We start from the raw sequence: 24516 nt of genomic DNA, 5'->3' as shown, positions 1-24516 counted from the left end.
TGGATCTCTCCGCAGCATTCGACACTGTGGATCATCAGCTCCTCCTCACTATGCTCCGCTCCATCGGCCTCAAGGACACCGTTCTCTCCTGGTTCTCCTCCTATCTCTCTGACCACTCCTTCACTGTTTGTTTTGCTGGTTCCTCCTCCTCTCACCTTCCCCTTACTGTTGGGGTTCCTCAAGGATCAGTCCTAGGTCCCCTCCTCTTCTCTTTGTATACCGCCCCTATTGGACAAACAATCAGTAGATTTGGGTTCCAGTACCATCTCTATGCTGACGACACCCAATTATACACCTCTTCTCCTGTTATCACGCCGACTTTCTTAGAAAACACCAGTGATTGTCTTACCGCTGTCTCTAACATCATGTCCTCCCTCTATCTGAAACTGAACCTGTCAAAAACTGAACTCCTCGTGTTCTCTCCCTCTACTAACCTACCTTTGCCTGACATTGCCATCTCCGTGTGCGGTTCCATCATTACTCCAAAGCAACATGCCCGCTGCCTTGGGGTCATCCTTGATTCCGAGCTTTCATTCACCCCCCACATCCGATCATTGGCTCGCTCTTCTTATCTGCATCTCAAAAATATTTCTAGAATTCGCCCTTTTCTTACTTTCGACTCTGCAAAAACTCTTACTGTCTCACTTATTCATTCTCGTCTGGACTATTGTAACTCTCTACTAATCGGCCTCCCTCTTACCAAACTCTCCCCGCTCCAATCTGTTCTGAATGCTGCTGCCAGAATCATATTCCTCACCAACCGTTACACCGATGCCTCTACCTTGTGCCAGTCATTACACTGGCTACCCATCCACTCCAGAATCCAGTACAAAACTACTACCCTCATCCACAAAGCTCTCCATGGCTCAGCACCACCCTACATCTCCTCTCTGGTCTCAGTCTACCACCCTACCCGTGCTCTCCGCTCCGCTAATGACCTCAGGTTAGCATCCTCAATAATCAGAACCTCCCACTCCGTCTCCAAGACTTTACACGGGCTGCGCTGATTCTTTGGAATGCACTACCTAGGTTATTACGATTAATCCCCAATCCCCACAGTTTTAAGCGTGCCCTAAAACTCGTTTGTTCAGACTGGTCTACCGCCTCAACGCATTAACCTAACTATCCCTGTGTGGCCTATTAAAAAAAAAAAAAAACATAATCAGGTTCCTCGCATCATGTTCTCATACACTTTATGCAGTTAATAGCACTCTGTGTCTGTACTGCTACATACTTAGGCAGTTAACTGGTTCAATGCAGCTATACATGAACACCCGAGCCTTACACTATGGCTGGTCCAAATAACTAAAGCAATTGTTACCATCCACCTCTCGTGTCTCTCCTTTTCCTCATAGGTTGTAAGCTTGCGAGCAGGGCCCTCATTCCTCCTGGTATCTATTTTGAACTGTGATTTCTGTTATGCTGTAATGTCTATTGTCTGTACAAGTCCCCTCTATAATTTGTAAAGCGCTGCGGAATATGTTGGTGCTATATAAATAAAAATTATTATTATTCACAATAGGTGATGTCACAGCTCACCTCCTTCTCCTGTACAATGACTGATAACACCTCTATATCCAGTAGATAACATAGGATCCACCATTCACAATAAGTGGTGTCACAGCTCACCTCCTCCTCCTATAACACCTCTATATACAGTAGATGATCCTTGGTCACGGCTGATGGAGAAGCAGAAAGGGCTTTGGATACTAGATTTTATATCAGGGCCACCAGGTCCCTTTTAAGCTGGAGGTAGAGGCCTGAGGGCAAAATCTCAGACATATGATAAACAGACGATTATAACACCAATCTGTCGACCACTGGTAAATAATAGAATAAGAGGTCAGATCTGATGGTGAAGGGTAAGCGATGGGGAAATGAGAGAATTATCTGCATTGGGACGCAGACACCATCGGGGCTTATTCACCAGGTCAAATAACACAGGGAGATTATAGTTGTGCAGGACACATTCAGTGTGTGGTGATGACGGGACACATTAGCGGCTCATGTGCCGGAGCCGTGTACCTGGCCCTCTGTAATGGATACGCATGCGGGGGCCGCACACACCTGTTCAGAAAGGCCTGACGCATCAATCTGAGGGTCCTGTCTGGAGCGAGGTCACCAAGGACAGATGGTCGGAGTCTCCGAGAAACAGGGATGGAAATCTGAGATCTACATATGGGGAACACAACTACAACCACTATCATCTCTGCAATTCCTACAGTTCCATAACAGTTGGGAATTCAATAAATGCCGATGGTGGAGAAGTACAGTAAGATGGTACAATACAAGATGCAAAAGAAGACATTCAATTCCTTATGAACGGTTGATCTTTTTTCTCCCTGGAATCATAATTTGTTTACGTTTCCATCGCTTGTTTTATGCAGGACACCATTTTGACTGACACCATTTACCGCTATTTTACCATATATTGTATAGAAAGATGGACAAATAAATTCCAAGTGGGAGAGATCGTGAAAAAAAGTCTGACTTCTGACATTGTTTTTTTTTTCGATTTTGTTTCTACAGCATTCATTGTGCTATAAGTGATTTTTTTTTCCAATACCCCACCCCCCTCCCCCCTCAAAAAAAAGAAATGGTTTGTGTCGCCATTTCCTGAGACTGAAAAACGGATATGTTCACAGGTAGCTTTTTTTATGCATTTTTCCTGCATTAAAATGCAGACTATGGGCATTGAATCACGTGGGAATTACATGCTGTTTTTTTTTTTGTTTTTTTTTTGTTTGTTTTTTTAAGAGCACCACAGGTCAAAGAGAGCAAAGAAAAAAAAACCCACTGTGCAAATAAGATAATAGAAAACAAATCTTTATGTGCTGTCAGGGGCAGGAGCCAGCTGTATTACGCAGCCAGCACCTACCCTGTAGAGAACGGGCTCAGCTCCTGAGCCTGCTCCATAAACCTGCAAACACTTCGAGAAGGAGTTAGCAAAAACCAGACCTCTCCAGACATGCGTGACTCAAAAAAAATAAAAATTGTGTTCTCCATAACATTCTAGAGCCTCATGCATAAAAAGACCAGATGGGTCCTCTTTAGAGGGGTTATCCATGGACAGCTACATGTGGCCTTAAAATAATCTAAGCATTATTTACCTGTTATAGTCCCTGCTGCTTCCAGAATTCCAGGGCCACAATTCGGCTATTTCGCAACAGCCTTTGTCTACTGCGTTGCACTGGTGGCATCCCGTCCACAACGTGATCGCTGCCACCAATCACTAGCACTAACAGTCATTCTGAGGTTGACAGTATGAGGCTGCTGAGGCTAATGATTGGCTGCAGCAGTCACAAGTTGTAGACTGAACACCAGATAGGATATGGGAGGTGTCAAAGTTGACGCTGGAGAGGTTACACAGGTCGCACCGGTGCTACCAGTTTGTCAGGGAAACAATAAACCGCTGCCTCCAATCGTCAGGACAATTACGCTATTGACTGACGAGCAATGGACAAGGACGCGACTGTTTCTACAACTAGGCTGCTTATTGGGGAACTCACAGTGAGCGTATGCTATATATACCTACAATTCCAACTCATGGAATATATTTAACAATCACAGAAACTCAAACTCTGTTTTTATTAGACGAAGGTTACACCCAAATATCCCCCTTGTTGAGCTCATACGGGGGCTGGTTGTGGGATGTGCTAGGTTATGAGATGTCTATCTTTAAGGATATCTTCGCCGCTGGTGATCCCAGGCGGTAGATATTGTTCAAGGAACAAGGAAACATCCAGCTCAACGAGATAGTGAAAAAACGTGTCGTTCCTTTATTCACTTCAATAATATACACTCACCGGCCACTTTATTAGGTACACCATGCTAGTAACGGGTTGGACCCCCTTTTGCCTTCAGAACTGCCTCAATTCTTCGTGGCATAGATTCAACAAGGTGCTGGAAGCATTCCTCAGAGATTTTGGTCCATATTGACATGATGGCATCACACAGTTGCCGCAGATTTGTCGGCTGCACATCCCAAAGATGCTCCATACAAGGCAGGATGGATCCATGCTTTCATGTTGTTTACGCCAAATTCTGACCCTACCATCCGAATGTCGCAGCAGAAATCGAGACTCATCAGACCAAGCAACGTTTTTCCAATCTTCTACTGTCCAATTTCGATGAGCTTGTACAAATTGTAGCCTCAGTTTCCTGTTCTTAGCTGAAAGGAGTGGTACCCGGTGTGGTCTTCTGCTGCTGTAGCCCATCTGCCTCAAAGTTCGACGCACTGTGCGTTCAGAGATGCTCTTAGGCCTACCTTGGTTGTAACGGGTGGCGATTTGAGTCACTGTTGCCTTTCTATCAGCTCGAACCAGTCTGCCCATTCTCCTCTGACCTCTGGCATCAACAAGGCATTTCCGCCCACAGAACTGCCGCTCACTGGATTTTTTTTCTTTTTCGGACCATTCTCTGTAAACCCTAGAGATGGTTGTGCGTGAAAATCCCAGTAGATCAGCAGTTTCTGAAATACTCAGACCAGCCCTTCTGGCACCAACAACCATGCCACGTTCAAAGGCACTGAAATCACCTTTCTTCCCCATACTGATGCTCGGTTTGAACTGCAGGAGATTGTCTTGACCATGTCTACATGCCTAAATGCACTGAGTTGCCGCCATGTGATTGGCTGATTAGAAATTAAGTGTTAACAAGAAGTTGGACAGGTGTACCTAATAAAGTGGCCGGTGAGTGTATGTGGAGGATAAAAACATCAGCAACAACAGGAATAAAAACAGTATCAACGCGTTTCTGGTGACAGAGCACCCTTAGTCATGACTAAGGGTGCTCTGTCACCAGAAACGCGTTGATACTGTTTTTATTCCTGTTGTGGCTGATGTTTTTATCCTCCACATATATTATTGAAGTGAATAAAGGAACGACACGTTTTTTCACTATCTCGTTGAGCTGGATGTTTCCTTCTTCCTTGATCCTTCTACGCCCTGACACAGCGGTTCCGTGCTCCGAGTATCCAGAGATGTCAACCATGGTGAGCTGGACTTTGCTTTGCTCTATGGTAGATATTGTTGTCATGTTTCCTATCGCGATTTCACCTTTCTATAGAGATGAAACATGGTATGGATAGCATCATCCATCGGGGCAATATAATGTTAAAGGGGTTAGAATGGCCTTACGGTGACGCGAGTGACTGTATTTTGTACGTTCCTTAGTTGCGACTCCGAAAATATATCTCCGATAAATGTCAGATCAGTGCAAACCACAATATTAATGACCAGTGGTTCAAAGTGTTTCAGACAAGCCATTTGAAAAGAGCCTTAGCTTGGCAGTGCCTTGGCAGTGTACTTTTCTGCCTCAGAATAAACTAATCCTAGTGTTGGTGACTGGTTCTCAGAGCAGATCTCTGCTGTAATTACCTGGCCACTGCAGGAGATCCCTACTTCAATGTAGGTGGAAGTGTTAGCTCTCTCTCACTTCCACAGTTATAATTAATCCCATATGTTGAATGTGAGGGTGATATGTCCCCTCTCCGGAGAGGTCTATGGATTTTAATTTTTCTCCCTGACAGGAGGATTCGCATTTCAGGGTCCCCTTACCATATGAGCCTGGACAGTTCTTAGAGCAAAAGTGATTTGTATCCATAGGCCCCAATATACTTGATGGAGTCTAAGGGTATGTGCACATGTTGAGTATTTGCTGTAGACATTTCTGCATAAAAAAAATGTTTCTTGGCAGGAAAACCGCTGCTTACAATATGCACATTTTTATGTGTTTTATTTTCTATTCATTAGAATTGGTAAAAAAAAATAGTGCAAACACGCTGAAAATATTGGTGTGCTGCTGGTATGAAACTGCTTCAAATCTGCAAGGTAAAAAAAAGGCCACATGTGCATGAGAGTTCAGAAATCTCATTCTCGTTACTGGGACATTTGAGCAAAAGGTATAGCTGTATTTTGCTGCTTGAGAAAATCCAGATATGGCCGAAACTTTGCCTTGTCTTTGTATTATTGTCATTTTTTTATACTATGGAATAAAGATCTAACATTCAAGGATTGTCCTCCGGTGCCTCGGGATTCTTGGATATTCTGTTTTGGGGCCTAGTGGTATCACTACCGAGCAAGCACAGAGTTCATCAATGGTGCAAGGGACATGGATACTGGATTAAGTATCAGATCGGCCATCAGAGGGGCGATTGTGGATGACACTAATGCGGTTACTCATTCTTCACGCTCCTGAACTAGAGGACTTCTTCTACATCATCACCAAGAAAGCGGAAAATACACAGAAATGTCCGCATTCAGCCAACTGGCCAAACATCACTGGTGCCTTTGTTTTACCATGATTCCCCCATAATGTGCTACGTGCCGCTGCTGAATACCATGGTGCTCAGATTAGATGGGGGGGGGGGGGTCATGACGTTTTTACTATAAGTCATAAAAAAAAAAACAGAACTTTAGTTGACGAATTTCCACAGCTAAAATCGCCATAAAAATGTGGAAAATGCCATTCTACTCATCTTCTACGGATTTCCAGCTTTGCTTTCTTTCTTTTTTCTTGGTTTAGGTCTAAGGTATATTATGAAGACTACGCAGCTATGCCCATGGTGAGGGCGTCTGGCCCAGTGGCAGCTCCACGGCACACTCCGTCCAGTGGTCCCTGACGTATTCGGAGGCCGCGGCCGATGCTTAGAGTGAGCCGTCGCCTGTAGACTAGTATGGGATCCATTCAGCAGATATGTTGTGACCTTAATCATGAAGTATCCTTTAAACAGAAGCTTTTTTTTGGGTGATGTATGGACCTCTTCGGTATGCATTTAATGGATTTTTCACCCACAGGCTGGAATAGCCCCTTTTGGGTCTCCTGAAAAGTTCGAGACTTTGGGGGTCCTTTGTTAGTCCCTAAGCTGCCATGCTAACCGCTGACAAAGCAAGATCGTGTTGTGGGGCGCCGATATGGTGACATATTTAGCCTCCTTCGCCGCCTAACTGCCTAAATGCTGCGGTTGCTGTGTAATCAAAGTTATCTTGAACATCATTTACGGTCATGTGAACAAACTGTGCATAAATCAATAACACGAGAAATTTTGAGACATATCTCATCTGAGAAATCTGCTTCCCGTCCCCCTTCATTTCTCCAGAACTTGACATTTACTCTAAAAAAAAATTGCTAAACTCAATCTCGGTCAAAACAAAACAGATTTCCAGCTCACTGAGGGATCAGATTACTGCTGCCTATTAAGAGGAAGTGGGGGAGCAGAATGAGAAACAGGTACAAACCGTCACCCTACTATACTATGCTTATTAGTAGATGTTTTAACTCAACCCAGTCCTGGATTCACAGCTACTCTGCTCAGTACTGCTCAATTATGTCCTCCATGGTGCTGCTGCTTCTGATCATGTACTACATAGTAACGGGAGAACGGAAATCCCTCATGTCTGTGTGGGCGGTGTACGAGAGACATCATAGCCGCTAGTTACCCGAGCATATCCATTGGGAGGGGAGCGGCTGGTGATTTTACAGCTACTTGTACTTGCCATATGGGTAACTATTAGGTATTTTGGACTTGTTGATGTGAAAACCGATCCTCCGTCAGAGCTGGTGATCACTTCTGCGCTTGGCATCCTGGGTGCCTCTGGCACTTATTATGTCCTACGAAGAGGAGAAGTCACTAGGCTTCATGGGTCGTCAGACGAAAGAGGCACAGGAGAGGACCGGCTGCCATGATGGACGCCAGACTAGAAAAGTGCAAATTAAATCTCTAGAAACAACCCAAAGATGACGAAAACGAGAAAAAAAAAAAAAAAATCACTTTTCCATTAATCCATATATTTTCCAAGGAGAAGAACAGAGGAACACCAGCGTGCAGGGTTAGAATTGCCTTCTCAGGGGGAATATCATTATTTGGTAAAATAGACACGCCAAGATGGCTGTTAGGTCCATTTAAAGGGACACATTCCCTTTAAAGTACAGAACCCCAGTGATCATTTTCCTGATACTGTGGCCGATAAGCTTTTATCAGAAGGTCACTGACTAGATAAAGCAGAAGAGAAAAAAAAAAGTTGCATAGTGCTTTGAAAAAGTTGTGGATAGAGTGCCGGCATTTCGTGGGATCTCTTAAAATGTAGGTAATCCAATGAACGGCAATTAAATTATGTTAGGTCAACGTAATTGAAGTTTAACTAATGGGGTGTGTGTCTGTGAGTAATGTCTGATTAGCTCGTTACACGCAGCACAGGATGTCTTGTGATGCCGACCTTGGGGATGGAGATAACCTTGTGATGTTCTGGAGGACACGGCCGGGACAGAGATTAAAGCACACGAAAAATGTCAAAAAATGCCTGTTAACTTCCACAAAGAAAAGCACAGGGAGCGGACACCGAGCTCCGCACGCCATGTACGCATTGTATACATATCTGCACAAATTGATTTCATGCTGTCTTGGCATCAGGGATGGTGTGGGGGGTCCGGAAGCTTCGGAAACATATCGAACACATCTCCTACATTACAGCGACTTCTACAACTTTCCAATGTACTTAGTGTGGCTATTACTCACCGTGTTCAAGATCCCTGCTTGCTGTTGGTGAATGTGAACCCTTCCAGATTGTGTCCGGCCAACAGAGGTGCGGGGCTTGTATAACAGTGTGTCAAAGCCGTCTCCTGTAGGGGTCTATTCACATCAGGCGTCGGAGTTAAGGCCCCGTCACACATAGCGAGATCGCTAGCGAGATCGCTGCTGAGTCACAAGTTTTGTGACGCAACAGCGACCTCAGTAGCGATCTCGCTATGTGTGACACGTACCAGCGATCAGGCCCCTGCTGCGAGATCGCTGGTCGTGTCGGAATGGCCTGGGCCATTTTTTGATCGTTGAGGTCCCGCTGACATCGCTGAATCGGTGTGTGTGACACCGATCCAGCGATGTCTTCACTGGTAACCAGGGTAAACATCGGGTTACTAAGCGCAGGGCCGCGCTTAGTAACCCGATGTTTACCCTGGTTACCAGCGTAAATGTAAAAAAAACCAAACAGTACATACTCACCATCTGATGTCCGTCAGGTCCCTTGCCGTCTGCTTCCTGCTCTGACTGAGATCCGGCCGTACAGTGAGAGCAGAGCGCAGCAGTGACGTCACCGCTGCGCTCTGCTCTCACTGTACGGCGGCTCAGTCAGAGCAGGAAGCAGACGGCAAGGGACCTGACGGACATCAGATGGTGAGTATGTACTGTTTGTTTTTTCTTGTAACCAGGGTAAACATCGGGTTACTAAGCGCGGCCCTGCGCTTAGTAACCCGATGTTTACCCTGGTTACCCGGGTGCTGCAGGGGGACTTCGGCATCGTTGAAGACAGTTTCAACGATGCCGAAGTCGTTCCCCTGATCGTTGGTCGCTGGAGAGAGCTGTCTGTGTGACAGCTCCCCAGCGACCACACAGCGACAAAACAGCGACGCTGCAGCGATCAGCATCGTTCTGTATCGCTGCAGCGTCGCTGTGTGTGACGGGGCCTTTAGTGACTAGGCATGATCGCGTCAATAAATCATGATTAGCCTAATGAGATAGACATAAGATGTGTGAACCACTTTCTAGTGATGAGCAAACATGCTTGGATAAGGTGTTATCTGAGCATGCTCGGGTGCTAACCAAGTGTCTTCGACGTGCTCGAATAATATGTTTGAGTCACCGCGCCTGCATGTCTCGCGGCTGTTAGACAGACACAACACATGTGTCACGCTCACGCCCTGACTAATGGGCGTGAGCTCGGGGGGTTTGTGGCCCCACTGTGCCACGAACCAGACTACCCTGGAGGGGGCGTAACTATGACAGCTGCCTTGGTTTTCACTGGAGCCGCTGATGGTGAGGTCAGACTTGTGCGGCAAGCAGCTGCCAGGTGCTAATCCAGTGTGGTGTCTGGCTGTGGCTGCTGATCCCACTTGGAGAACAGGCATCAGGCAGGACTAGCAGAAGAGCATGGCTGAAACTCAGACGAGTGGGCTGGCAGGTACGGCAGAGACACAGGGCTGGCAGGTACGGCAGAGACACAGGGCTGGCAGGTACGGCAGAGACACAGGGCAGGTTGGTGTGGTGTATGAAGGAACAGGTAGGGACCTGTTCACACAGGAGATGCAGGTAAGGAAACTAGCAGGTAGGAATGGAATATGAAGGAACAGCTTGGGACCTGTTCACACAGGAGGTGAACCGCAAGGTATGCGGAGACGAGCTGCAGCAAGAGATTCTGCAGCAGCAAGAGCAGAGCGAAACCACAAGGTATGCGGAGAGGAGTTGCAGCAAGAGATTCTGCAGCAGCAAGAGCAAAGCAGAGTGAAACCACAAGGTATGCGGAGAGAAGCTGCAGCAAGAGATTCTGCAGCAGCAAGAGCAGAGCGAAACAACAAGGTATACGGAGAGGAGCTGCAGCAAGAGATTCTGCAGCAGCAGAGTGGAACGGAGCAGAATCGCAGGAGCGCAGAGCAGAGGTAGAAAAATGGTTCAGAGTGAACACAAGTAAGGACACAGTAGGGAAAGAAGTACAGACAAGGAGACAGTGGTAGGACAGAGTTCAGACAAGGTAATGGAAAGAGACAAGGTACTGGAACAAAGACACAGGGACCAGGATATTCAGCCTCCTGGAGGGCAGACACACAGGTACAAGGCAAAGCAAAGAGAACAGCCTTAAGAAAAGGCAAGACACAGAGCAAGGCCTGGCAGCTCAGAAGCAAAACACCAACTGAATTAACACATTGCACAGGCCCAGTCCACAGGGTGGAACTGGACTAAATACTGGAGGCCTCTTAGTAATTGGTCAGGAACAGATTAGACAGGTGTACCTGATTCCTATAAGAACCAGAGAGTTCTGGCGCCACCCCCCTATGCACACAGCCAGGAAGCATGCAGAGAGCAGAGGCACAGAATATGGAGCTGGCAACAGACAGAACACAACATGACATGGAGCAGTGAGTAAGAAGGTGTGTGAGGGATGGGAGGCCATGTAGTCATGCCAGCAGAGTTGTTACAACATACAAGGATTGCCTAACAAACACACAATCCCTGCATGTGTTGCTGCAGTCGAACAGCCGAGAGACATGCACCCGAGCTTATTTAGCACCCGAGCATGCTCATATAACACGTTATCCCACCACGCTCGCTCATCACTACGTATTAGCCGACGTCACATGCGGCTCTTCTTTTGATTAGCTGGCCTGGTACGGCATCACCATACCATCGAGCCAGGCTGGCTACTCACAAGAGGAGCCTTGATGTCAGCAGGTAGGACGTGGTCAAGGCTCCTGTCCAGCCTCCACAGTTTAGTTACGAGGTCCCTAGACTGAGTCCTACGAATCGATTTGCACCCCGACTCTAACGACTGATCCTAACAACCACTTTAAAGTCAAATCACTCTATGGTTGTTTTTTTTGTAAAACTACTGTACATCCTTTCCCTTAGGCTCCACTTTCCTTGGTGTAGTCCTTTTGCACATGTTACGCCAAGCGGCCAAACATTAAAAACAGAAAAAAATTATATGTTCCCAAAAGGAACAATTCCACTATACTGCTCATCAAGCAAAATATATAGCCCATAATACAGCGCAGAATACAGTTTATTTGCAGGACACAAGTGTTGGGGCATTAGGATATCTGTGCACGGGGCGAAGCTCACCAAGAATCCTGCTCGCTTCGCACGCAAGTTCAAACTGGAATTTTTTTCGGCGGATTTCACTATGAACATGATAAAAAAATGAAATCAGACTCAAGAATCTGCATCATAAATTGACACTCTGTGGATTTCGTATCTGCACTTGTACCAATTTCTGTCTGGATTTTTTTTCTAAAAGCGTAGACCAGATTTGCTGCAATTCGTACCCTGGAAATTTCTGGCTTATCGGAGACTAAATACATGGCGTTTGCCTAATGCAGAGCCTGACGAGGCGGAGCGTGAGACAAAGAAGTTGCACCTCTGGCCACGCTCCTGCACAATGTGCACCATACTGCATACATTATTCTATCACTGTATTCAGATGTAACGGGGCCGAGCCAACCCTTTAGATCAGTAGTCTTAAACCTGTGGTTCTCCATCTATTGTGAAACTACAACTCCCAGCATGTCAGGACAGAAGCTAGCTAGATAGTTGCAGCTTGACAACTTGGAGAGCTACAAGTTTGGCAGCATTCATACATCCACAAAATACGTAATTTACGCAGATCGCAATACCTGGGCCGAGTGGTGTGTGTCCTGATCTGAGCCACCCCTGGCATATATGAGCTCAGGTCAGGAGGCCCCCTGCTGGTCGGGCCAGGTATTCCGATCCGGGCACGATCCATGTTTCAGATGTGTGAATTTGGTCTTAAAGGTTTATCCCCTGAAAGTTATTACCTATTCCCAGGACAGGCGATAACTTGGTGACTAGTGAAGTTTTAACCACTATAATCCCCTCTGACTACAGGAACGGGGCTCTGTAATGGCCCATCAATACGATGCGGTGGCCGTGCATTTGGCGAGTACACACGATTCATTGTCTATGAATTCATTGTCTATAATGGGGCCACGGCTCCATTCCAAAGGGGTATTTCAGAGTCTCGGAAATGGTGTGGGTTATGGTTGTCAGACGCTCACAGATTGGCAAATCATAACCATTAAAAGGGTTGACTGCTGAAAACAAGTTATCCCCTACCCATTGCCTAAGTGATAACTTAATGATTGTTGAGGTCTGACTACCAAGACTCGAATGGATAGGTGTTATGACCCCAATGGCAGAGGGTCTCAGGAATAATTGCTAAGTCTGCAAACACAGAAAACCAGCTCATAGGGCAGTGGTAACTGGGCTGACCATATATCTAATCCTAGCACCACAAATACCAGCAGCCGGGGAACGTGCCTACGTTGATTCTAGACGTCTCGCGCCAGCCGGAGAACTAACTAACCCTAGAAGGGAAAAGAAAGACCTTTCTTGCCTCCAGAGAAAAGACCCCAAAAGTTGGATACAAGCCCCCAACAAATAATAACGGTGAGGTAAGAGGAAAAGACAAACATAAGAATGAGCTAGGTATTTAGCAAAGAGAGGCCCACTAGCTAATAGCAGAATATAGAAAGATAACTTATATAGTCAGCAAAAACCCTATCAAAAATATCCACACTGGAAATTCAAGAACCCTCGAACCGTCTAACGGCCCGGGGGGGAGAACACCAGCCCCCTAGAGCTTCCAGCAAGGTCAGGAATCACATTTAGTACAAGCTGGACAAAAATGATAGCAAACAAATAACCCAAAAAACAAAGAAGCAGGACTTAGCTTAATTTTGCACGAACCAGGACCAGCAGATAGGAGCAAACAGAATGTGTCTGATTACAACGATGCCAGGCACTGGACTAAGGATCCAGGAGGTTTATATAGCAACACCCCTGAAGTAACGACCCAGCTGGGTGCAAACAGAGGGAAGGAAATCCCAGTCATATCACTAGTAACCACAAGAGGGAGCCAAAAAGTCTAATTCACAACAGATAGGCATAAAGGGGCACTTTTTCCCCCCCGCCGCTCCATTCATTCTTTATGGAGCTCCCTAAAAATGGTGATCGTAGCGCTCAGCAGCCCCATGTGGAATGAACGGAGCAGCGTTCCAGAATGCACAATGCCACTCCGTTCTGTAACGGGGATAAAGCCCCCTGTTCTGCTGTTCCTTGCAGGCCCCATTGGTCGGACCCCCACCAGTCGATAAGTTATGATCTATTCTGTGGATAGCGGATATCCGGTGAAAACAAGTTAATGCCTTTAACACATGGTATCGGCTGTGATGGGGATCGGTGCAGACGGACCGCCTCTGCCAGTCATTAATACTGAGTACATACAATTACCTGTAAGAGTCACTGGGCGGAACGGCCTGCATGAAGTGAAGGGCGGCAGTGCGGGCCCTCCAGTGCCACTTCTTAGCCGGGAGACTATAGAGGACGCAGCCTTCCATTTCTCCATTCAGCAGGTCCATCAGCTGCTTGTGTGACCCTCCATAAAATGCCTCGATCAGAAGGACGCTCATCGCAGCCCCTGTCCAGTCTCCTCCTGTAAGAGTGAATATGATTAACCGTATGATTGGTGGAGGTCTGTCGGCCGGGACCCCCAAGAATGGGGGGAAAAACTACAGCTCTCCTTTTATGCAGCGGTGGTAACACACACATGAACATCCATTCCATTCACATGATCGACACCAAGACCCCATTCTTGTAATCATTTGAGGGTCCGGCAGGCGAACCCCCACCGGTTATACATTTATCACCTATCCTGGGATAAACATCTGATCTCCAGGACCCCCTCCATCACTAGAACAGGGGTGTAGAGTCCCCACAACTATAGTGAGAGGGGATATCAAACATGCAGGTGTACAGAGCGGGCTCAGGAGCTGAGGATACCCCGGAGAGGCCGGCTGTGGTACACAGCCTTTTCCAGCAAGCTCCGATCGCTGCTTTTTCACCATGTAAAGAGGTTGTCCACCTTTGAATACATTACTTTTATTTAACTTAAATACATGTATTGGAGCTAAACTTAATTTTTGCAATTGGGTTTCATTAAAAATTTTGCACCTCTTTGCTTTGACAGTCTCTTTGGTTCCCATTGATGTGGTCTGTGCTCCTCAATCAGCTGAGAACAAGACAGATAAAAGCGTTACAAACTCTCCGTTACACCATCATGGCGCGCTGACTGACAGATTCTCAGTTAACTCATTCTACAGCCAGTAACACAGAGGCTACAGGAGGAGAGCGGTGCATACTTTCTATTAAAACCCAAATGCAAACGTTATTTTTAGCTCAAATTACATGCATTTAAGTAATAAAAGTAAAATAATATCCCTAAAGGTGAACAACCCACTGCCAGTCTCTTCAGGGGCGGACATATTATTGCTGCACAGGGGCCCAAGAGGTAAGGGGGACCATTTACACCTCCAAAACAGATGCAATTTTCCATTTTTAGGAGATCTTGGGCTGCAAAGGGGCCCATATATTGTTCTTGCACAGGGGCTCTCTTCTGCCTGTGCTCCCATTATGGTTGTTCACGGGGTAGCGATGGGTTTTCATGGCAGAAAAAAGTTATCAATTATCCCCTGAACTGATAACAATATCAGAAAAGTTTTCAGTTCTCTCCCGACGCCGCCATCTTGGCCTTATCTGAAGCCGAAGCCTAGAGCCGCTTCACAGATCAGTCACTTGCCTCAATAGCACCATAGTTATCACAGAAGGAAATGTTTACATTTGTTTTGTTTAAAAAATAAATAAACAATTAAAATAATATATGGTCACGTAGGTAAAAAGACGATCAAAAATAGAAAATTTAAAAAAAAAATTGTAAAGGGCATTAAAGCAAAAAAAAAAAAAAAAGTCGTTTTTTTTTTATTTGTTTCACTTCTTTAAAAAAAACGAGATAAAAGGGGACCGAATGTCGTATTTACCCCAAAATGGTATCAGGCAAAAAAAAAATAATAATAAATTGAAAAAAAAAAAAAGTTGTGTCAAAAAATGGCAACAGACACAAAATGATTATTTTTTTTGCAAAGTTCTGAATTTTCTTTCATCAGTAAAATATAATAATAATAATAATAATAATAATAATAATAATAATAATAATAATAATAATAATAAACCCTGATGCGTTTCGCATCATTTCTCCCGCATGAGAAACGCCATAAACCCCAAAAAGTCAGAAATGCAATTTTTTTTTACCATTTCCCCCCCATTTTTAATATTAGGGCATTATATGATAAAGCGAATGGTTCTGGGAAGAAACTGAGGGAAAAAACAACAGCTGAAGGAAATGAGAATGTGACGGCCATGAAGGGGTTACAGGAAGCAAGAGGAACTACAATCCCCAGCATGCTCTGCTCGCTCTATGGCTACTGAGGACGAGACTATGGTGGAACCACAAGTTCCAGCACGACCCAGAGGGCAGTAGGTTGGTGAGGACCCCCGCGCCTGCTGCCGTCACCCCCCATGACATGCACGACACCACACGAGAACCCGCCCGTGACCATAGGAACAAGGAAATGTTACTGACCGCTTCCTGCGCATGCGTGCACGTCAACAGACGCGCTCCTTTCCTTTCTCCCTTCTCATAGCCACGCCCTTGCAGTGACGTTGCTATGACGTAGGAAGAGGCGGGTCTCTTGCACTATGTAGTGCGGTTGGTGTGATGTCACACATTTTCTGACGTTGCTGGTCAGGACGGAGTAAGCGCCAGCACACCTGACGTCATCATGCGGACGCTGCTCCTGATTTCTGCGTTTTATACAAAAACTGAAAATATCCTAAAATGAACACTTCAAATCAAAACCGTCCTTGTTTCTCTAACAGCAGCCAATCACAGCACGGCTTTCATTTCCTACAGCGCTTTTTCAACATAAAAGCTGCTCTGTGATTGGTTTGTTGTGGGCATCCAGGATTTTTACTTTGTAGAAGTTTCCTAACTTCGCTCCTTTGACTTTTAACCCCTTCCTGATAGGGCAATTTTTACATTTTTGCACTTTCATTTTTTTAATCTTATAAAAGGCATAACTTTTTTTTTTCTGTTTGAGGGCTTGTGTTTTTTTTTTTTTGCACGAGGGCCTTTCATTATTGGCACTATTTTAGGGTATATACTCTGATTTCATCTTCTGTCATTGTGTGGTTTTTTTTTTCCATTGGAGGATGGGGGGAAGAGTGCAACAACTGCAGAATGGCAAATGTGGCATTGTGTGTTTTTGTTTTTTTTAAGGGGTTTGTCAATTTGGTTAATTTTATACTTTCTTAGTACAGATTGTTAAGGAAGAGTCAATATCAAATACTTTTTTTGTGCGTGTTTTGAGTTATTTTTATTTACCGTATTTTTAAATTGAAGAAAAAGTGGTAATTAAAAGTTTTAATTGTTTTTATACATATACAGGTCCTTCTCAAAAATTAGCATATAGTGTTAAATTTCATTATTTACCATAATGTAATGATTACAATTAAACTTTCATATATTATAGATTCATTATCCACCAACTGAAATTTGTCAGGTCTTTTATTGTTTTAATACTGATGATTTTGGCCTACAACTCCTGATAACCCAAAAAACCTGTCTCAATAAATTAGCATATTTCAACCGTCCAATCAAATAAAAGTGTTTTTTAATAACAAACAAAAAACCCATCAAATAATAATGTTCAGTTATGCACTCAATACTTGGTCGGGAATCCTTTGGCAGAAATGACTGCTTCAATGCGGCGTGGCATGGAGGCAATCAGCCTGTGACACTGCTGAGATGTTATGGAGGCCCAGGATGCTTCAATAGCGGCCTTAAGCTCATCCAGAGTGTTGGGTCTTGCGTCTCTCAACTTTCTCTTCACAATATCCCACAGATTCTCTATGGGGTTCAGGTCAGGAGAGTTGGCAGGCCAATTGAGCACAGTAATACCATGGTCAGTAAACCATTTACCAGTGGTTTTGGCACTGTGAGCAGGTGCCAGGTCGTGCTGAAAAATGAAATCTTCATCTCCATAAAGCATTTCAGCCGATGGAAGCATGAAGTGCTCCAAAATCTCCTGATAGCTAGCTGCATTGACCCTGCCCTTGATGAAACACAGTGGACCAACACCAGCAGCCGACATGGCACCCCACACCATCACTGACTGTGGGTACTTGACACTGGACTTCAGGCATTTTGGCATTTCCTTCTCCCCAGTCTTCCTCCAGACTCTGGCACCTTGATTTCCGAATGACATGCAAAATTTGCTTTCATCAGAAAAAAGTACTTGGGACCACTTAGCAACAGTCCAGTGCTGCTTCTCTGTAGCCCAGGTCAGGCGCTTCTGCCGCTGTTTATGGTTCAAAAGTGGCTTTACCTGGGGAATGCGGCACCTGTAGCCCATTTCCTGCACATGCCTGTGCACGGTGGCTCTGGATGTTTCCACACCAGACTCAGTCCACTGCTTCCTCAGGTTCCCCAAGGTCTGGAATCGGTCCTTCTCCACAATCTTCCTCAGGGTCCGGTCACCTCTTCTCGTTGTACAGCGTTTTCTGCCACATTGTTTCCTTCCAACAGACTTACCATTGAGGTGCCTTGATACAGCACTCTGGGAACAGCCTATTTGTTGAGAAATTTCTTTCTGGGTCTTACCCTCTTGCTTGAGGGTGTCAATGATGGCCTTCTTGACATCTGTCAGGTCGCTAGTCTTACCCATGATGGGGGTTTTGAGTAATGAACCAGGCAGGGAGTTTTTAAAAGCCTCAGGTATCTTTTGCATGTGTTTAGAGTTAATTAGTTGATTCAGAAGATTAGGGTAATAGGTCGTTTAGAGAACCTTTTCTTGATATGCTAATTTATTGAGACAGGTTTTTTGGGTTATCAGGAGTTGTAGGCCAAAATCATCAGTATTAAAACAATAAAAGACCTGACAAATTTCAGTTGGTGGATAATGAATCTATAATATATGAAAGTTTAATTGTAATCATTACATTATGGTAAATAATGAAATTTAACACTATATGCTAATTTTTTGAGAAGGACCTGTATATATAATATATATATATATATATATATATATATATATATATATATTTTTTTTTACTTTTTTTTAATTAATTTTTGCTTTATCTTTTAGTCCTTCTAGATCACTTGACCTGCTGCAGGATCTAGGGATCCAGTGATATTACTGATCTCCGCAGGAAGAGCTTCATAGAGAACCAAGATTGCAGTTACAGGGGGCTTCCGCATTCTCACAGCTGCCATGACAGTCCATTGTCACCCCGTGATTGTGTTGTGCCGAGGGTGATTCTGACCCATGATAAAGTCATACAAATGCGGGTGGGACACAGTGGGCACCAGGACACGCAAGACCCCACAGCCAAAACATTTGAATGCTGCAGTAAGTGATTGTCAGCAGCGTCTAAATGGTTAAAGGGGTTTTCCGGATTCAGAAAAAAACAAATGCGCACTCCTGGTGTCCATTATTGTCTGCAGCGCTGATGTCTCGTCAGCAGCGCTGCAGCCAATCAGTGAGCTCAGCAGCGCGTGCCGTCAAGATACTCCGCGCACTGATTGACTGATGGATATCAGCACTGCAGATAATAAGTCACCGGACACTCAGCATTGGACTGGGGGAGGGGGGTTAAGGCACAGTTTGGGGTATTTTTGCACCGAGGTTGGTGAGGTATCTGACTCCACTGTAAGGCTACTTTCACACACAGGATATTTGCTGCGTATTTTGCTGCTGCTTTACCTGCGTTTTTTTACGCAGGCAAAAAACGCAGCTGCTTTCACACACTGCGTTTTTTGCTGCGTTTTTTGCAGCTGCGTTTTTTGCAGCTGCGTTTTTTTCAGCATTGTGTACTGAAATTAAAGTTTGTTTGAAAAAAAAAAAAGGGGAAAAAAAAAAGAGTCATTGAGGTCATTTCCTGTCTTTATGACTCAGAATACAATACACACTGGAGTTAACACTGGAGTTTTCCGGTACTCCACATTGTTTGCTGTATGTTATTCCTGACACTCCTGTGAGTTCTTCTTCCATAGATATAGACTGCCTTCTATTCAGCAGTTCCCCTCGTAGTATATCTGATTTCTAGGGGGTGTCCTCTATTCATGGCAAGTGGGTGTTATGTAATGTGTATTTTTTGCCATGGTCGACAAATCAAAGAAGCAGACTACATCATAGTTAAAAGTTCAAATATTTATTTGTAGTAACTGTCAAAATTGAAAAACTTTTCTAATAAAATTGAGAATAGAATGATTTGTTGTTTTTTTTGTTATTAACAAAATTCCACACGTAAACACTGTAAACATCCCCAAAATGGGATTATAAACCTGTGGATGTCCAAGTCCACTCATTAATTGCCGCCAGGAGGGCATGCTTCCAGCTTTCATTAGTATTGCGCAAGGCCCTTTCCTCGTCACCACTGACGGTGAGTCATTCGGCACTTGCGCAACACTAATCAGAGCTGGAAACATGCCCTCTTGGCGGAAACTGAGGAGTGGACTTGGACATCATGCCACGTATTTAAGTGCCACGTATCACACATTTCAGTGCCACGTATCACATATTTCAGTGCCACGTATTTCAGGGCCACGTGCCACGTATTTCAGTGCCACGTGCCACGTATCAAAGTGCCACGTGCCACGTATTTCAGTGCCACGTATCAAAGTGCCACGTATCAAAGTGCCACGTATTTCAGTGCCACGTGCCACGTATCAAAGTGCCACGTGCCACATATTTCAGTGCCACGTATTTCAGGGCCACGTGCCACGTATCAAAGTGCCACGTGCCACATATTTCAGTGCCACGTATTTAAGTGACACGTGCCACGTATCAAAGTGCCACGTATCACGTATTTCAGTGCCACGTATTTAAGTGACACGTATCACGTATAAGTGCCACGTGTCACGTATTTAATTGCCACGTATTTAAGTGCCACGTATCAAGATTTTCCATGGAGAACAGACACATCCAGAGATATGTCTGCTCTCCACGGCTGCAGCAACACACTGACAGGAGCCATAGTTCCTGTCGGTGTGTCACTGCGCATGCGCGAGCGAGTTTACCGGCGGTCATTGACCCCGGCACTCTCGCTTAACGGCAGTGCTGCGTGGGAAAGTTCAACGCAGCTGTACTGCTGTTAACCGAGACGCCGGAGCCATTGAACTCCGGAACAGTACGCGATACACTGCTAGGAGCTTCGCTCCTGGCAGTGTATCGCCGGAGAGCAGCCGATCGGCGTGGGACACTCGTTTTATGGATTCTGCGGACAGGGAGTATGGATTTGGTTTATTATTTTTGGATTTTTTCCTGGAGGATCGAGGGCTTCGCCTACAAGTGTGCTGTTGGTGAGTATATACTCTATGTTATGTGTTGTATGTACTGTGTGTCATGTATGTGTATTGTGTGTAGGTGTTTTGTGTAACTTTACAATTGTGCTAAGTCGCCGGACACAGGGACAACTCTCCCATCCTAATACCGGATGGGAGTAGTAGTCCCATACGGCGACTTAGCACAATGGTGGCACTAGCGTCGCATGGGGACACACACGCATACACACACACGCACGCACACACACACACACACACACACATACACACATACCGTCTCGATCAGCAGCCCCACGTTTATGGTCATTCTGTTGAAGGACTCCATGCTGCTTCACTGGGGGGCGGGGGCTTCCCTCTTCCTGTCCGACGTCACGTCCGGTCCTGGGTGTCAACCCCTCCGTACAAAGACGCCGACACCCAGGACAAAGGCGCTGTGTGTGGACGGTAAGATGGGGCCCTATGGGGACACGCAGACACGCCGCTGCGTAAAGAATTGACATGTCAATTCTTTTTACGCCGGCGTGTTTGCAGACAAAAGCGCCGCGTTTTTTTGCGGTGTGTCTGAACGGCAAAGTGAATTTCTCATTCACTTTGCCGGCAGACGAAAATGACATTGCGCATTTTTGAAAAGCGCCCGCAAAATAGCGCTCAAAAATGCGCTATGTCTGAAAGTAGCCTAATGGGGGTTTTGGAGCTGAGCACTTTACAATTAATAGTGAGAAAGTGATGATGAGGACGTGGAGTCCCCAATTTGTGTGATCGCCCCCCCCCCCACCCCCGTACAATAAGTCCTATGCTCGGCCTCCGTCATGGAGGAGTCTTCTATCACTCCGTCTTTTCGATCGGCTGCTCAGTGGACTGTTTCAGTCTGTAATGCCCTGACACCGGCTGAGGCTTTTAGCGTTGGCGGCCGGGTGTCGCTCAGCATTAGTATCACCTGTGTCAGCCGCATCAAGCCGCACGGCTCTCAGAGCTATGAAAACATGTTCTGGGCATTTTAGGCTTAACTAGAGGTGAGAAGAGGCTCGATGGCTTAATGCGCGGTGAGAACTTACACAACACGAGTGACCTTAAACGTGTCGCAAAAGTTGATGTGCCGTGTCCAAGTGGTGCAAACCCCAGCTGGCAAATGATGAGAGTCATCCCCCTGGCACTGACCGCGCAGATCCGTGGAATAGGTCAGACTGTGCGCCACTGACATTAATAGAGGAGAAGGCAAAATAAACATTTTATAGGAATAGTAAATAACACCCTAAGACTTCAAAAACAGGACTTTCTTTAAGGCTACGTTCACACGATCCTTTTTTTCATCCTTTTTTTTTCAGGTCCTGTTTTGAAAAACCGCAGCTAAATTCAGCGCTGATTTTAGCTGCGGTTTTTGATCCTTTTTCTTCTGCGGATTCCACTGCGGGTTTCCAAATGCAGTTTCCTATTGGTGCTGCTGGAAACCCGCAGCGGAATCTGCAGAAAGAATTGACATGGTACTTCTTTTTTCTGCAGGCAAAACCGCTGCGGATTTGCCTGTGGAAAAAAGGATCGTCGGCACAGCGGGTCCTTTTTTCCATTGGGTTACATTGTACTGTAACCTACATGGAAAACTGCTGCGGATCCGCAGTGCAATTCCGCTGCGGATCCGCAGCAAAAACCGCACCGTGTGAACATAGCCTTACAGTATCTTCAAATGAAGTTACCGTTACTTAACCTGGTTTTTACTGCTGATTTCGCACCAAAATCCACATTAAAATAAGCACTTGATATCTGCAAGAAGCATCCCATGGGAAAACACCACATCGGATTGTTCTTACATTTTAAAACACCATGTTATTTTTTTTATGTTTTTTCTTTTAATGTCTCTAATGCCAGCCTATACATTGCCAGTAAGAGTAGGCTCTAATGCCAGCCTATACATTGCCTGTAAGGGTAGGCTCTAATGCCAGCCTATACATTGCCAGTAGGGGTAGGCACTAATGCCAGCCTTTACATTGCCTGTAGGGGTAGGCACTAATGCCAGCCTATACATTGCCAGTAAGAGTAGGCTCTAATGCCAGCCTATACATTGCCTGTAAGGGTAGGCTCTAATGCCAGCCTATACATTGCCAGTAGGGGTAGGCTCTAATGCCAGCCTATACATTGCCTGTAGGGGTAGGCACTAATGCCAGCCTATACATTGCCAGTAAGAGTAGGCTCTAATGCCAGCCTATACATTGCCTGTAGGGGTAGGCTCTAATGCCAGCCTATACATTGCCAGTAGGGGTAGGCTCTAATGCCAGCCTATACATTTCCTGTAGGGGTAGGCTCTAATGCCAGCCTATACATTGCCAGTAGGGATAGGCTCTAATGCCAGCCTATATATTGCCAGTAGGGGTAGGCAGTAATGCCAGCCTATACATTGCCAGTAGGGATAGGCTCTAATGCCAACCTATACATTGCGTGTAGGGGTAGGCTCTAATGCCAGCCTATACATTGCCTGTAGGGGTAGGCTCTAATGCCAGCCTATACATTGCCAGTAGGGGTAGGCACTAATGCCAGCCTATATATTGCCAGTAGGGATAGGCTCTAATGCCAACCTATACATTGCGTGTAGTGGTAGGCTCTAATGCCAGCCTATACATTGCCTGTAGGGGTAGGCTCTAATGCCAGCCTATACATTGCCAGTAGGGGTAGGCTCTAATGCCAGCCTATATATTGCCAGTAGGGATAGGCTCTAATGCCAGCCTATACATTGCCAGTAGGGATAGGCTCTAATGCCAGCCTATATATTGCCAGTAGGGGTAGGCAGTAATGCCAGCCTATACATTGCCAGTAGGGATAGGCTCTAATGCCAACCTATACATTGCGTGTAGGGGTAGGCTCTAATGCCAGCCTATACATTGCCTGTAGGGGTAGGCTCTAATGCCAGCCTATACATTGCCAGTAGGGGTAGGCACTAATGCCAGCCTATACATTGCCAGTAGGGGTAGGCAGTAATGCCAGCCTTTACATTGCCTGTAGGGGTAGGCTCTAATGACAGGCCTATACATTGCCTGTAGGGGTAGGCTCTAATGCCAGCCTATACATTGCCAGTAGGGGTAGGCTCTAATGCCAGCCTATACATTTCCTGTAGGGGTAGGCTCTAATGCCAGCCTATACATTGCCAGTAGGCTTAGGCTCCAATACCAGCCTATACATTGCCAGTAGGGGTAGGCTCTAATGCCAGCCTATACATTGCCAGTAGGCGTAGGCTGTAATGCCAGCCTATACATTGCCTGTAGGGGTAGGCTCTAATGCCAGCCTATACATTGCCAGTAGGGGTAGGCTCTAATGCCAGCCTATACATTGCCAGTAGGGGTAGGCTCTATTGCCAGCCTATACATTTCCTGTAGGGGTAGGCTCTAATGCCAGCCTATACATTGCCAGTAGGCTTAGGCTCCAATACCAGCCTATACATTGCCTGTAGGGGTAGGCTCTAATGCCAGCCTATACATTGCCTGTAGGGGTAGGCTCTAATGCCAGATGCCAGCCTATACATTGCCAGTAGGAGTAGGCTCTAATGTCAGCCTATACATTGCCAGTAGGGGTTTGCTCTAATGCCAGCCTGTACATTTCCAGTAAGGATAGGCTCTAATGCTGGCCTATACATTGCCTGTAGGGGTAGGCTCTAATGCCAGCCTATACATTGCCGGTAGGGATAGGCTCCAATGCCAGCCTATACATTGCCGGTAGGGATAGGCTCTAATGCCAGCCTATACATTGCCAGTAGGGATAGGCTCTAATGCCAGCCTATACATTGCCAGTA

At 45.7% G+C, this 24516-nt stretch overlaps 1 protein-coding gene across 4 annotated transcripts in view; it reads right to left on the bottom strand.

Moving 5' to 3' along the window:
* Positions 1–16034, bottom strand: part of QTMAN (queuosine-tRNA mannosyltransferase) — a 310972-nt gene extending 294938 nt beyond the window's left edge. For all 4 annotated transcript variants that reach the window (XM_077273016.1, XM_077273013.1, XM_077273015.1 and 1 more), the window contains exons 1-2: positions 15981–16034; positions 13796–13997 (exon numbers count right to left, since the gene is read on the bottom strand). In XM_077273016.1, coding sequence (XP_077129131.1) covers positions 13796–13974 — 179 coding nt within the window. In that variant the 5' untranslated portion in view covers positions 13975–13997; positions 15981–16034. The remainder of the gene's footprint in view (positions 1–13795; positions 13998–15980) is intronic.
* Positions 16035–24516: the final 8482 nt, after the last annotated feature.

The sequence above is a fragment of the Ranitomeya variabilis genome, chromosome 7, assembly GCF_051348905.1.
Source record: "Ranitomeya variabilis isolate aRanVar5 chromosome 7, aRanVar5.hap1, whole genome shotgun sequence".
NCBI lineage: Eukaryota > Metazoa > Chordata > Amphibia > Anura > Dendrobatidae > Ranitomeya > Ranitomeya variabilis.
This window is presented reverse-complemented; position numbering and strand designations above follow the sequence as displayed.